Source organism: Etheostoma cragini, chromosome 1, assembly GCF_013103735.1.
Source record: "Etheostoma cragini isolate CJK2018 chromosome 1, CSU_Ecrag_1.0, whole genome shotgun sequence".
Lineage (NCBI taxonomy): Eukaryota > Metazoa > Chordata > Actinopteri > Perciformes > Percidae > Etheostoma > Etheostoma cragini.
Window position 1 is genome coordinate 5,275,918 of NC_048407.1, and position 14,654 is coordinate 5,290,571.

The 14,654-nt window shown below is 39.6% G+C and overlaps 1 protein-coding gene across 2 annotated transcripts in view; it reads left to right on the forward strand.

Annotated features, from left to right (window-relative positions):
* Positions 1 to 14,654, forward strand: part of adamtsl3 (ADAMTS-like 3) — a 211,393-nt gene that overhangs the window by 165,945 nt on the left and 30,794 nt on the right. The window contains exons 13-17 of one of the 2 annotated variants that reach the window (XM_034867570.1): positions 549 to 759; positions 3,331 to 3,478; positions 4,334 to 4,418; positions 6,916 to 7,211; positions 7,741 to 7,870. In XM_034867570.1, coding sequence (XP_034723461.1) covers positions 549 to 759; positions 3,331 to 3,478; positions 4,334 to 4,418; positions 6,916 to 7,211; positions 7,741 to 7,870 — 870 coding nt within the window. Of the gene's footprint in view, positions 1 to 548; positions 760 to 3,330; positions 3,479 to 4,333; positions 4,423 to 6,915; positions 7,212 to 7,740; positions 7,871 to 14,654 lie in introns of those variants that run through there. The other variant, XM_034867580.1, reaches the window with a different exon arrangement.

A 14,654-nucleotide genomic window follows, 5' to 3' on the forward strand; every position in this document is an offset into this window, starting at 1 on the left:
TTTTTGGAAAATGGCTGCAATGAAACAAAGACTGAAAAATTTAAAGGGGTCTGAATACTTTCCGTACCCACTGTATATGTATTTACAGTATGTGCACATGAGTATTTCTGTCCACCAGTTTGTTAGTGGTTGTTACCATGATGAATTGTAGTATCATAGCTCTATTCATGCTGCCTTTTCATTGTGATGGTGCACATGCTTAACTCTGAGTGAAACCCATTCTGAGTTTTCTGAAATCAAATCAGCTGTTCTGGAACCAAAAATATATTTAAAATATATATATATATATATATAAATACATATCATATCAAAACAAATATTACATTTAATTAACTAATTAAAATAAAAAACTCAGGTTAAATCAAACCAGAGATCAGGGTTTTTTCAATCGCCACCCTGAAATGGACCCCTGGAGATGCAACCTGTGCTGTCATCAATTAATGTTAGATGCATTGTGTAAGAGTTAAGAAAGCTTTATATATGTGTTGGTGTGTGTGTGTGTGTGTGTGTGTGTGTGTGTGTGTGTGTGTGTGTGTGTGTGTGTGCAGCTGGGAGCAGGGCCCCTGGACCCAGTGCTCAGTGTCCTGTGGTGATAGCGGTGGCTGGCAGGACCGCAGCGTGATGTGTGTGGAGGAGGACACCCACGGACAATTCTCCCAGGTGGAGGAGTGGAAATGCACCCACTCCCCTCGGCCCACCACCCGACAGACATGCAACACCTTTGGCTGCCCCCAGTGGGTGGCCATGGACTGGTCTCAGGTCAGTCAATGAAGTAATCTCAAGTACCCGGGTACATGGTAGAGCTGCAAAAATTCAAATTTTGACTTTACGATTAATTTTTGATGAACAAATTAACAATATGATTGTCTCATATATTAAAAATTTTAAATATTTATTTACTTTTTCATAGGCTATAAAGTAAACCACGCCTCTTTATTATCATAAAACCTTTTATCTAGCTGCCTCCCCCTTGTCATTTTTGTTGCCATGAATGTGTAAAGCCTCAAGCCTCAAAACTATCATAGCTCTAGCTCAACAGTTCCACTAATAATTACTTTTATAATTACAATTTGCCATATCTAAAAATCTCTCTCATATCTAAAACAAAATCAACAATTTCCATCAACAATTATGCCTCATAGGACCTTAGCTAATGTTAACAACTTATTTAACCTCTTTAAAACACACTGGAAAATACATGCTTTTCTCGCCCAAATTTTTACCCCCAAAAAAGTGATGCAGTTTCCACATACAAAAATAGTACCATAGCCACATGTCTCAACTTAATGCAGAAGAAAATGGATTTTATATGAATTTATTTCGGCAGATATGTCTGATTGTTTTTCTTACTTCTTTTCAGAAAAAAAGCCCCAAAAGTGCAAAATAAAAAACTTCTCAAATAAAAAAAACACATCCACATCACTCACACACATACCTAAAATAACTACATACATAAAGTTATAGAAATAAGTTATTATAAATTTATGAAATTGCGAAATGCAATAACTAAGGCCATATTTTTGCTTTGACACAGCTGGAGCCCTCACAGGGTTAAAGTTTTCTGGTCAAGTTTGGTATCAATCAATTTGACTTCTTATTGGCTAAACAGGAAGGCTGGTTTCATAACATCTAGTTTTAACTGGAATGAATAGCTGTCAATCTTTCCCACGTGGGGCCAAATGCAACGATGGCACATGATTGCTTGTCTCAGGGACAGCTCGGGTTAGACTGAAGCGATTGGCTGGAAACAAAGTTCAGTGGAATCTGCTGGAGTAACTTTGTAGCGCGCCGTGGGGATAAGAAACAAGCGATCTAAACGCAGAAATTATGAACTATATAGATTTCTTCACGTCAAAACTCGTTCAGAATCTACAAGATTGTGAGGGGATCAGCTAATTTTGGATTACATAGCTTAGATATTATAATTCCTTGGACTGTTGTTTGTAGGAAAAATACGTTTTTGGCGGTTGTTTACCGCTGTGAATAAAGACACGAGGAAACGGGTAGGGATATTCGGTCAACTTTAGACACTAGTGGCGCAGAATCTAACTGTGTTTTTTTACTTCATAACATCAGTATAACCTTTGGCTTCTCAGATATGAGATTTTCTTGCTCTTCCCTGTTATAACATTGTAAATTAAATATCTTTGGACTGTTGGTCTGTACACTGTTTGAACACTTAGGCGTGTTCACACCGATAGTTCAGTGGATTGGGTGCCATTTGGGAGTAAAGTTGCAACATATTTTTGATTTGAACGCATTTTTGATTTGGTTGGGTTTGCATTCAAACTGCACTTTGTCAATGCATGCACCAAACACTGTAAACACTTTGGCCTTCTGACTCATTTATAAATGTGGCGTACACACAAAAGAAGTCGTACGCAGCTCTCTACGCAAGAATTTGGGATTAACAAAAGCAAAATTGGAAAATTTGTGGTCATCCACTGACCCTCTGACATCACATTACCAGCATGTTTCCTTGGATCAGGGAGGCGACAAAATCATGGTTGCAGCTGCCTCCGTGGTCCTGCTACACGTCCTGCGATGCCCTGCTACATCTTGTTACACTCTGCGGTGCAGTTCCCTGCTATGCCATGAACTACTACAAACTATATTTTAAGTCACTGTTCCATTATCTTTTACTATGACTGTTATTACCACTATTTATTACACCCCCAACTGGCCGTCAGACACCACCTACCAAGAGCCTGGGTCTGTCCCAGGTTTCTTCCTAAAAGGAGTTTTTCCTCACCACTGTCACACTGTTGCTTGCTCTGGAAGTAGCTACTAGAACTGTTGGGTCTTTGTAAATTTTAGAGTGTGGTCTAGACCTACTCTATCTGTAACTTATAGAGTGGTCTAGACCTACTCTATCGGTAACTTTTAGAGGGGTCTAGACCCATCTATCTGTAAATTATAAAGTGTGAGCTAGACCTACTCTATCTGTAAAGTGTCTCAAGATAACTCTAGTTATGAATTGATACTGTAAATAAAATTGAATTGAATTGAATTGATCCAGGCGTAGGCACAGAAACAGGTGAAAGGACTTCATTTTCCCTCAGTGAAGATAATGATCTCTTCTGAAGAGTACATCATGTTTTTTTAAATCCTCTGTGTCCTCCTTGGCTTCTAGAAACTCCGGGGAGGAGGCGCGTGGGTGGTGCGCGATAACGGAAAACTTGTCATGTTGATGCTCCGACGGTGTTGTCGTTACTTAGAAATCATCATGAGGGAGACAGAAACTACGCACTATAGCGTTGATCACCCAAAATGAAAGTGAATATGTATATACACATGTTAGGTAATGGTTGTGTTGCCTCCCCATCACAGTGCACGGTGACGTGTGGGCGTGGCCTGCGTTACCGGGTGGTGTTGTGCATTGACCACCGGGGACAGCACATTGGAGGCTGCGAAGCGTCACTTAAACCTCATGTCAAAGAAGACTGTCTGGTCCCAGTTGCCTGCCACAAGCCCCGAGGTAAGAGGCTGTGTGTGTGGGTGCGTGTGTGTGTTTGTGTGTGTGGGTGTGTGAGATTTTGGATGGAGGAAGTAATGTTTTAGTACCAGAAGACATAATACTTGCACATGCACACCAAAGCTATTTATAAAAAAAACTACTTTCACTGTACTCATACCTCTTCAATCCCATTATTGTACATGTATGTGGTATATGGCTTTTGCATTTTACCAGAATTCCAGCTCCATGGCTTTTCTCACATCCCAGAATGCTGTGTGGACTAGCCAGACCCCCTCCACAGCTGTGTGTAGGAGGGTCCGGCAATGCTACGTAAGACTACGTTTGGCAACACCCGTATATAACCCAAATAAAATCTTCAACCTGTCAGCCAATGTACAACCTGTGTGTGTGTGTGTGTGTGTGTGTGTGTGTGTGTGTGTGTGTGTGTGTGTGTGTGTGGGTGGGTGCCCACAGTCATCACCTTCACCATAAAAACAACAGGCTTCATTTGCATTAGCTTCCATCGTGTGGCCCTAATTTATGATCCAACCTCCGCCGTAAATAAGCATCCCTGCTCATTAAACTGCTTGATTCTTCAAAATGTCACCGTCTTTCTCTCCCAAAAAAAGCTCATAATTTTGCGTGTACTATGGGTCTCTAAGTGCCAGTTAAAAAGAGCTTTTCCATGATAATAAAACTCTGTATTAGACTCGGTTAAAAGAAAGAGGAAGGTATTGGGACATCATGTACGTGTCTTAATTTTCCGTGTAAACCGTGTAGGCCAGCTGGCTGAAATGATGTTTGAATCTGATATGTTTTGGATATGTGTGGGAACCCTGGACTGGGGTGGAACTTATTTTTCCATCTTTCCGACAGAATCTCTGCCTGTGGAGGCCAAAGCGCCCTGGTTAAAACAAGCCCACGAACTGGAGGAGCAGCATACTGCTACAGAGGAGCCCACGTAAGCACACACACACACACACACACACACACCCACACAAGCCCATGCACACATGCACGCACACAAACAACATATAATTTCCCTCTATTCTTAAAGTCCTAATGGTGTGCTCTATTTTGATAAAAAATGTATTACAGTAATTAATTTTATGACACCACCTACCATCTTTTACCAGAATCTTACTGTGTTACTGTCTACACATACACAGGGCCTGAAATTAACACCCTCCCACCTGCCTAATGCGGGTGAATTTAGCAATTGGCGGGTAACACTGTCATTCTACCTGCCACATTGGCAGGTAGCCAATGAGAATTGAGTGATTCATTAGGTTTTTTTGCAACTGTTGTTCTTTTACATTTCAACGAAGTCCACCATTTTGTTGGATTTTAGCAAAAAATGGTAAAGAGGCCGGCTGAAACAAACAACCAACAAAAAGATGAGTCAAAAAAATGTAAAAGAAGATGTTTTAATACAAAGTGGACAATTGTTGACAACTCCGGGGCTGATTTATGACAGCAGTACAGAACAAATGCATTGCAGTGTGTACGGCTCAGAGAAAGAAAAGTCAAATCCTTTTGTAATCGAGAATAAAAACTTATTAGAAGCAATTAAGAACCACTAGTCATCAAAAAGCCACCTACACACGATAAGTTGTACACTACCAAAGACTGCGCTTCCGTAGGACACCGCTGCGGTCAAGAAAGCAGCGCAGTTGGAGGGGATGCGACTGCGGTTTCTGAACATTCATGTGATTCCTGTTTTTTACCTTTATGAGGAAAAAAACAACTGGTCGTCAAAAAACTTTAGGACTTACACATACATATAAGTACATATATTTATGAAGGTGTTAAATAATTTAATTTAAACCGCAGTTACCATCAGTGTTCTTTCAGGATGAACAGTGCCATCCTATGTATGGAGGGGACGCCATCCCCAGCTTCTAATGCTAACCCTAATACATTATTTTCATGTTTTTCTGCTGCCTGTTTTTACAAAATATAGGGGCTTTAGGTGGGGACTTCTGTTAATTCCTGTTTTGGTGAAAAATGTTTTTTTATAGACAAGTTCAAACTGGTTCTTTCACAGTATGTCATGGTTTATTCAAAGAATTTTATTTTATTCATGCATAAGAGAAGATTGTGAATGTCTTACACAGATCTTAGAAGGCGGAACAAGGTGCATTTCTCTCTCTCTCTCTCTCTCTCTCTCTCTCTCTCTCTCTCTCTCCCTCTATGTTTAACCTTTATATTTATCTGATGGCATTCAGTTCAGACTTGTGATGTATTAATTAAAGTAATATGTCATGAAATGTTGCAGATCAGACCTGTAAAAAGAAAGATCGTCATTGAGATATTTATATAAAAGTGATCAGGGTGCTAATTCATAAAAGGCCTATATATTTAATTATGCATGTATGTGTCTGAAAGAGGCTATTTGCATTGCCAGTTTATATAGTATAAATGCACTCCTTATTCATGTTGGATAAAAGACACTGACACACCAAGCTCATCCAGGACTGTGTGAATCTGTCCAGCTCTGCTTCCTCTCTTTTGGCTGCTGATGATAAGCATGTGATTCCTGCCTGCTGCTCTGGGTCCTGTCAGCTATGATAGGCTCCCTGGGATCCATCAGTTCTCAGAGCTCACACACACACACACACCAAACACTTTGCACATACACCTACAGCCGGCCCTAGCAAATCTTCATCACATGCATCAAAGCAGATGTGATGTAAGCCATGTTAATGTCATGAGCACATGAAGCTCAGCTATGGTACCCTACTTACTCTACAGGCTAGACACATTGTATTAAAAGGGCAGAAATCAAGAATAGCAAAACAACACCACTGTAGGGTTATAGGATGGCTCTGAAAAATGCATAGCTTGAATTTCAGAGGCGGCGCTTACCAGAAAAACATAGGAATTTGCCGCTTGGTATAACACCTAAAATGATTGGTGCAAGTTTTCTTGACAGGCAACCACTTCAATGACTGGAAGCCAAGATAGGCATACATATCATACTGCAAAATCTCTTAACTTATTACAATTACATTTCACAGGCATTGTACCTTGTACTATGTCATGTAACACTGATTGATTGATTGATTGATTGATTAAAGGGGAAGCGAAGCAAAATGTTATGTTGCTTCATCAAGTATGATCATCGGACCTGTTGTATTTATTGGCCACAAACAGCCAAAGTGCCAACTGTACAGCGCTGTGAGTTGGGGGGCTTTTACACCTACTTCATTTGGTCCAGACTGTTGGATTTTCTTTTATGATCCAAACCAAAATTACAGGGGGGATACCCCAGACCACGATTCAAACCAAAACAACCCTATCTGTAGAACATTCTGTGATGGTAATCTGTGAATCTTTTGACAAACTGATTGCAGGTGCTCTTTGTCTACCAAATGCAAAACAAATGTTGAAAATGTGTTGGTTTTGAATGCTAAGGCTCTTTCAGTATACAGCATTTTGTCTACCTGTGTGTTCAGATTTGTCCCCGGGCCCTGGTCACCCTGCAGCACCACCTGTGGGCCTGGCAGGCAAACTCGGGAGGTAAAGTGCCAGGTGCTGCTTTCATTCACCAAGAAAGAAGTGGACCTTCCAGAGGAGGAGTGTGGTGAAGAAAGACCACAGCTGGAGAGGCCGTGCAACCAGGGGCCATGTGCCGAAGTCCCAGGCGTCTCCGCACACCTCCAGGACCATGAGGCCCCTTACAGGCAGACAGAGGAAGTGTTCAGCTGGGACTACCGGGGCTTCACCGCCTGCTCAGCCACATGTGCTGCTGGTGAGCTTTTAGCAAGGGATGTCAGCAGTGTAAACAGGGTTTCCGTCATAAAAAGTCTAGAACAAAAATTTAAAATTCAAATTAAAGTATTGTGATCTAGGTCCTAAACCATTTTAAACAGGTCTTAATTTCCCTATGTCAATGTAACGTTACCTCTAATGCTCAATGAAATGTTGCCGCAGAGCTTTAAAATGTTTCTTTTCTTTCTTTCTGTCGCTAGTACGAATATAATTTGCTGTATTATGGCTACAAATGAGGCAAACATGCAGCTGATCTAGACACTTAATTTCCTATAATGCCAATTTTGAAATTGGAGAAATGTTTGAGACAATGTTTCCAGACTCTGACATCTGACTATTTTTAATGTTGTGATATACTGTAGGTCTTACATTTTATTAATAATAGTCTTAAAAATGTCTTCAAAAGTCTTACATTTGACTTGGTGAAACCTGTAGAAACCCTGGTAAATGCCCTGGAGTCTTTTTGTCCTTTTACGTCCAACTGGTTCTTGTCTCTGTCCTCTGCCCAGGAAAGCAGACAGCAGTTGTGAGGTGTGTTAACAGGAAGCAGGGTGAAGAGGTGGAGGACTCTATGTGTGATCCATCCAGTAGGCCACCAGTGATGATCCGCATCTGTAACCCTGAGCCATGCCGCCCCAGGTGAGAGAACACTGTGCCCAGTTTAACTTTGAGCTCTGGATCACACATATGAATACTAGATTCGATACAAGGAGATTTCAAGTGAGCCACGCTAATGACCTGACTTATCTGACTAATGGCCATTTAAAGTAATCGTGTTGATGGAGCACTGCCTATTGGTGAAAACAATTATAGGAAAATGGTATGGTAAAAATTTATGTATATATATATAGTATATGTATATAAGTTAGGGCTGTCAACATTAACGCCATAATAACAAGTTAACACAAATTCCTTTTGAAGCTTTAGTGTGTATACTTGAGTGAAGATTTTCAATCCTCCGCGTCCTCCTTGGTTACTAGCAACATCCAATACCATTTTTTTATACATATAAACTTGTGTATCGGCTGATACCAAGTACCAGTCTGATACCAGTGTGTCACATATATTTTATTATGTTTTAAAGGTTCAATATTTAACATTTCTAAAACATTTCTATACTTATGACCGTACTTATGTCATATATTTTTGTGAGTTGTGTTCTTACACTATCCCAAATGTTTCTGCTAAATTTCAATCCCTGAGAAATCTATTATTTTTTGTTTGACACGGAACATTTCCTTTAGATGCTTGTCACTTAACTTCCGTCAAAACACGGGCACCCAGATGATGGAAAGAAAATGTAAATCCTACAATGTCACCGAAAGAAATTTGTATAACATAATTCTGCTTTTTTGCCACACGGCATCCCTTTGTAATTAATTACATGCCACTTTGCATCACAGTGATACAGCAGAGACCTAATTTATTGATACATTTCAATATTGATCCAGCCTAACATTACTAAAATGTGCTGTTTGACAAGTAGCTAGCTAACGTTAATGTTTGGTGGGTAACATAAGGTAACAGCATTGTTCAACATGCTCATTAAGTTATGTTTAGTATGATTGTTTTTACCACAAATAACAGCACTGAACACACTAATAAGTTCACAAGTAAAGTTAACGTTAGCCATACTGATAGACGACTAATCTAACTAATGTTAAGTTAGCCAGCTAGAACACGGCAAGAACTTAACTCCAGTGCCAGGTTTTAATGAAGCACCGGGAAACAGACCATATCAGACCCAAGCACTGGAGTCAGAACAGCAGCCATCCATAACATAAGCTACGTCTCCGTCTGCCGAATAACAAAAGGTGGGTTAAGCACCAAAACGACAAGTTAGGTTACAGCACAGTGAAGGGAGAGATAATTCCAGCCAGCGGTGAGATCCTCTGCTGCCGACAACGGCCATTGAAAGTCCTTGCCGTCCTTGAGGTTCCCCCAGCAGTCCCCACCCACATCCATCTCTTAAGCTGCTTAACGTACAACAAACCCCATCTACCCTGTTGTTGAAAACTTCCAAAAGGTGACATTAACATGTGGAATATATTGTTATAGTGTGGTTTTAGCTGCTGACTACTGTTAGCTTGCCGGCTCACTAGCTAACTGGTCAGCTACCAATAAAAATCTAATTGAGAAAAACACAATCATGTTGGAGAAACTGCATATATTTCATTTGAACAACATGAATAAACGTTACTAAAGGTAATGTGAATAAACTTCACTGATGCCACTTTGCCTAACCTGCCTTGAATGATCAGTCGCCTCTGTACCCAGGTCAATGTTGATGCTTGCATACAGTTCTGAGTAGAGTTTCAAACTGTGTTGAATTATGAAGCATCATCAGTAAACTGCCCCTTGAGGCAAATTTGTAAATTGTGATATTGGACTATATACATAAAACGGACTTGACTTGACTAAATTGTGTGGAAATTTAGGGTTTTGGTTTTACTATTGGTACTATTGGATGTTGCACCAACAATCAGGAAGTGTATCTCAAAGTTTCTATTTTGTTTGCCAGCACTCAATGAACAGGGAGCAGGAGCTCATGTTTCTTTTCCACAACTTAAATAGATTTGAAAGAAGGAAGGAAAAAAATCAAAGCTGAAGTCAACTATCTAGACCCAGAAATGTAGAGATAAGCATCAGACAACCAAGTCTCTTAATGCTTATTACAGTCCATAGAATTAGAGCCAATAATTTGTAACTTACACACCAAGCAGGTGGTTCCAATAGTTCCAGTTTACTCCTCTGTACATTGGGCCTCTTTAAAATAATCCTTCATGCCTTTTACATTTACAGAGAGCAGAAATGATCCACAACTTTTAAAAGCTTTATATCATTTTCCTGACCATGTTAGAATAACTTGGAAATGAAGTGAATTGATGAAGTTAAGAAGAAAACTAAACGGAGTGACCTGCATCACTTTGAATAAACACTAGGATTACGTCAGAGAGTGCAGTCTGAGGGTTTGGGACCGTTGCAGAGAGCTGCTTCTTTGTAGACTGATTTATATGCCATATTTGGCCATCCAAAACAAGTACCTTACTGAGTAAACACAATAAGACGTGCAGTCAGGCTGGGGCTAGTGATGAAACACAAGTAGACTATGTGGCCCCTGAGTACAGGGGCATGCTTACATAACAACACAAATGTACTGGATCTTTGGCTGAAAAGAAATATATGCATTATTAAGAAAACATGTTAGCTGAAAGAATCATGTTCAGACTTTTCAGTATTTTAGTAGTGCCAAAAGCTGCATAACAGGCTAAGCAAAGCTTATCCATTGGCCCTGTGTACATTTACATAACCATGAACTTGTGTCCGTTTTTCCATCTTCAACTTTGACCCCCTCACTGCATGTTTTCACTTCATCATAGGTAATTGGAACATTTTGGTTGCCTGAAAAATCTTGTTTTTCTAGTTTGTTTAAAAAAAACTGAATTTAGGGCTAAGGTGGTGATGTAATAAAGGTCTAACATTTCATTCATGGTCTAATATAGGTCTTTAATAGTCAAAAAAATTTGACTTGGTGAAACCTGCGGGAACTCTGTGTTGAGTAAATAATGTGATAGATTACCCAGCAATACAAAACATTATTCTTAATTTGTCACATACGCAGTACAATGTAGTGAAATTGAATTACTGCATTTAAAGCTTTAGTGTGTAACCTTTTAATATTAACAAACGTACGTTACATTCAAGCCATTGCCAAATGAGTTGCTACAAAGCTAATTAAGAGCTCCACACAACTCTTTGTATTTATCAGTAGGACTTTGTTCAGAAGATGGTGTTGTCCAGCAACATTTGTGTGCAGAAACTTGAGTGAAGATAATGACCTCTTATGAAGAGCCGATCATGATTTTTAATCCTCAATGTCCTCCTTGTTTACTTAGAATTCCTTATGGCGGCGACAGAAACTATGTACTACCTTAAACCCATTTTAAGTATTAGGAGCAATGGACAGCTAATAGCATCCGGGGAGCAACTTGGGGTTCAGAGTCTGGCTCAGGGACACTTGACATATGGCTGGAGGAGCCTGGGACCCAACCACCAATACAATCAACTATAAATGTCTTTTTTACCTTGAAAGATGGAGAAAGTAAGGTGTTTGGTAGCTCGGATGTAATAGCTGAACACCAGTGATTCAATAATTACTTGGCCAGATGCCTGGCTTTTCAAACTTTCCAGCTCTGGAGTCCAGGGTTTGAGTTTAGGTGGATTTACCCACCTCTGTCCCCCTAATGAATAGCCTGCCCGGTCAGATTGGGGGCCAGCAGGCAGGTCAGTGGGTGTATTAGCGGCAGCAGACTTCCAATTATTTTAGCTCTTTGGTCCTCTGGCAGTACTGGAGACACAGCCTAGATTCTCCTACTACTCTGGGAAAAGGATTAACATGCAGCTAATAATACACAGCTCTTACATTAAGTGGCACTCAAAAGTGAGTGGCCTAAAACCATATATGACTTTGATATAAGGCTGACTATGACTCTGGCACAAAGCATAACTGCAGTAATTTTCTTCTTTTTTTTCAAATATATTTATTGTAGTAATCGTTGTACAGGATAACAACACAAAAGTCTTCCCTCAGGGTTTTCTGAATGTTTAAACAACAACACAGCATGAGCCATACAAAAGAAGGGTAAGGGTCCCCGAGTGGTGCTTACATTTATCACAATTGGGAGAGATGTTAGGGTGTACAGCGTGTACCCTGGCTTTAGAGTAATGAAGCCTGTAGACTACTTTATTTGTATTAAAGAATATCTAGAGTTTATAGTGCTGCCGTAAATTCTATCTATGATCCCCTCCAAATCTGAAGCTGAAATTGCAACGTTAAGTTCCTGCTCCCAATCACTCTTCAGTTTTACAATGGACACCCCTACGTTGGCCAATAGGGTACCGTACAGGGAGGAAATTGCGCCTCTACTTCCTGGTACAAGACACCTAAGACTATCTAATGTGTTGTGTTTGGGCCTTTGTTTGTAGCATGATATGTGAGTCTTGATATACTATGTCTGTTAGAGATGTTGAAAAGACATTAGGTTACCTTTAAGTTATAGGTCATGTATGACAAGAATATTTTTGTCATTTTCAAACTCTGATCCTATTTTCCCATATTCTTCCCTGATTGACACTGGCTAGAATGTCATCATTTGCTTTTCTACTACTATTGCCTCTGGCTTTTTTCTGGCCTCGGTGCTGCAGAACAGTTGGCAAATAAGATCCGATGGATCTTCCAGAAATCCGTCTTTAAGCAGCCAAAGCCCCTTGTCAATTTCATCACACTGATTTTACTTTGATCCAAGACATAAAATTAAAAAGACATTGAAAGGCATTGAAAAGACATGTGGAAACTGATCAATCAAAAATCCGACAGTTCTAGTTAGTCTACTCCCCCTCAGTCAGCAGATGCCTGTCTGCATATGCCTCTCTGTCTAAAGTGAGATGCCAGTCATCTATAATAAGACCAATCAGTAAAAAAAAACCAGTTGATCTCATCTCTGATCTCTGATAAACTGGTGGCGTGCAGTTTGAAAGACATGATCAAGTCAGGCAGTGAAACACTACCCATGTTTCCATCCATTTCTATGCGAATAACGCAATATCCAATGAAGAATCCATGAAAAAGAATTTCATGAATATACAAAGTTTGTACGTTTAATGTTATCTGATTTTCTCTCAATCTCAATATACACCGATGGAAACATTATTTGCAGAATAAATAATGGATTGAAATTAAGTTTTAGATTATTTTATGGTTGCAACCCAGGCCTTAAACATATTCTTTGTAAATCTTTACAATCATTCTCTGAAACAACCAGCAGGCATGATCCAAATTTACTTTCAATCTTTTTGAATTTTCCATGTGTAGCTTGCTAGCTGGAAGCTTGTTGTTGTTTCCCTGAAGAGAGGAGTTAGAAATCGGCAGCACATATCGGCAGAACAGCTGGTATGAATTGTCATCGATCCAGACTACCTTGATATCAAACTGACCAAAACCAAAGTTGCCAGCTGCGCGCTAAGTCTCAGGACCCCCAATTTCATGGAGGTGCAGCACTAAATCACTGGACTGGCCCTTTAAACTTCAGGAACCAATACAGCTCCATTAGTAGTTTGACTTGGGTGGATTTTCTCCTGGGAAAGCAGTCATTTGGAAAACCTGTCTTAATCATTACAAGTTTTGAAACAAAACATGACTCCAGCTCAGCTTTGGTGCATAAGTCAACAGCACAGAATGGTACTGGGATGCTGAGCACTACACACACACGTGTGTGTTCCTCAGCAAAGCAGCACTGCTTTGGTTTTTGTTTAAGAAACAAATGCTGATCAATGCTAAATGACACATTACACACAACATTAAAAGGAACATTTCACTATTAGGCTCTCACAATGTGCACTCATACACATAACACACAAACAGATCAATAGGCTGTCCCTCTGCCACCAACAGCAGGACAAAAAGCTATCCGCAACTGCATGCTCACTTATACTGAAGAATAACTGGTCTTAAGAGTCATTACCTTTACATAAGATCTGTGTTCCTACAAGGCACATAACATCATAATAGATTATATACAATTACAGTATATACATTATTTATTTACCTTTGTTCTTTACTATTTTTGTTCTAAAAACTCTTACTGTTTGTTGTGTTGTGGGAGTCACTTGTAATCAAGTATACTCATTATGTTTGAAGTCAGCTTTACTGAGACTCATTTCAAAAATCACTATTAAATACAAGGAGTCAGCAGTTAAGTTCAACCATTGGGCCATTTTTTTGCATTTTTCAATGGGGACTAATGTTGATTTACAGGTGTGGTGAAAATGCAGCCCTGGAGGTAGAAAACAGGCCTAGTCCCGGAAATGTTTACTTTATGACGGATGCAGAGCAGGGTTTCCCCTAGGAAAGTTGTTTAGCCCGTGTGAAGGGTCTTTTTTAAGGCGAAGTCGACTTACAGACTGATGGCAGCATTAATGGAGAGCCCAATAGTTTCTGTGATAACAGTATCATGTAAGAGCATTAATCAAGAGTCCATAGTCAGTGCTAAAAGCTAACTAAAATAACTAGTTTAGTTTAGTTTTAGTTTTTTATTTACACATATACAAATACTACAGATGCATAAACTCATAATTAATAAAAGATGTGATGAGACATGCAATAAATCAGGGTACTGTTAAATACATAGTCCATTTAATATAGAAAGAAACAAAAATACTTGAAACTAGAATTACACACAATTTCCAATCAGCAGAAAAAGTACTAAAGGTAAAATTATATTAGGAGACACTTAAGTGGTTTACAAAGACGTCCCATAGGAATAACATTGCACGGACAAATGTCAGCTTTCTTAAATTCTTCAAGTATTAGTTTAGATTTTTCCAACTCAGTTGCCCCACCGTAGCTGTAGTTTAAAAACGTTTT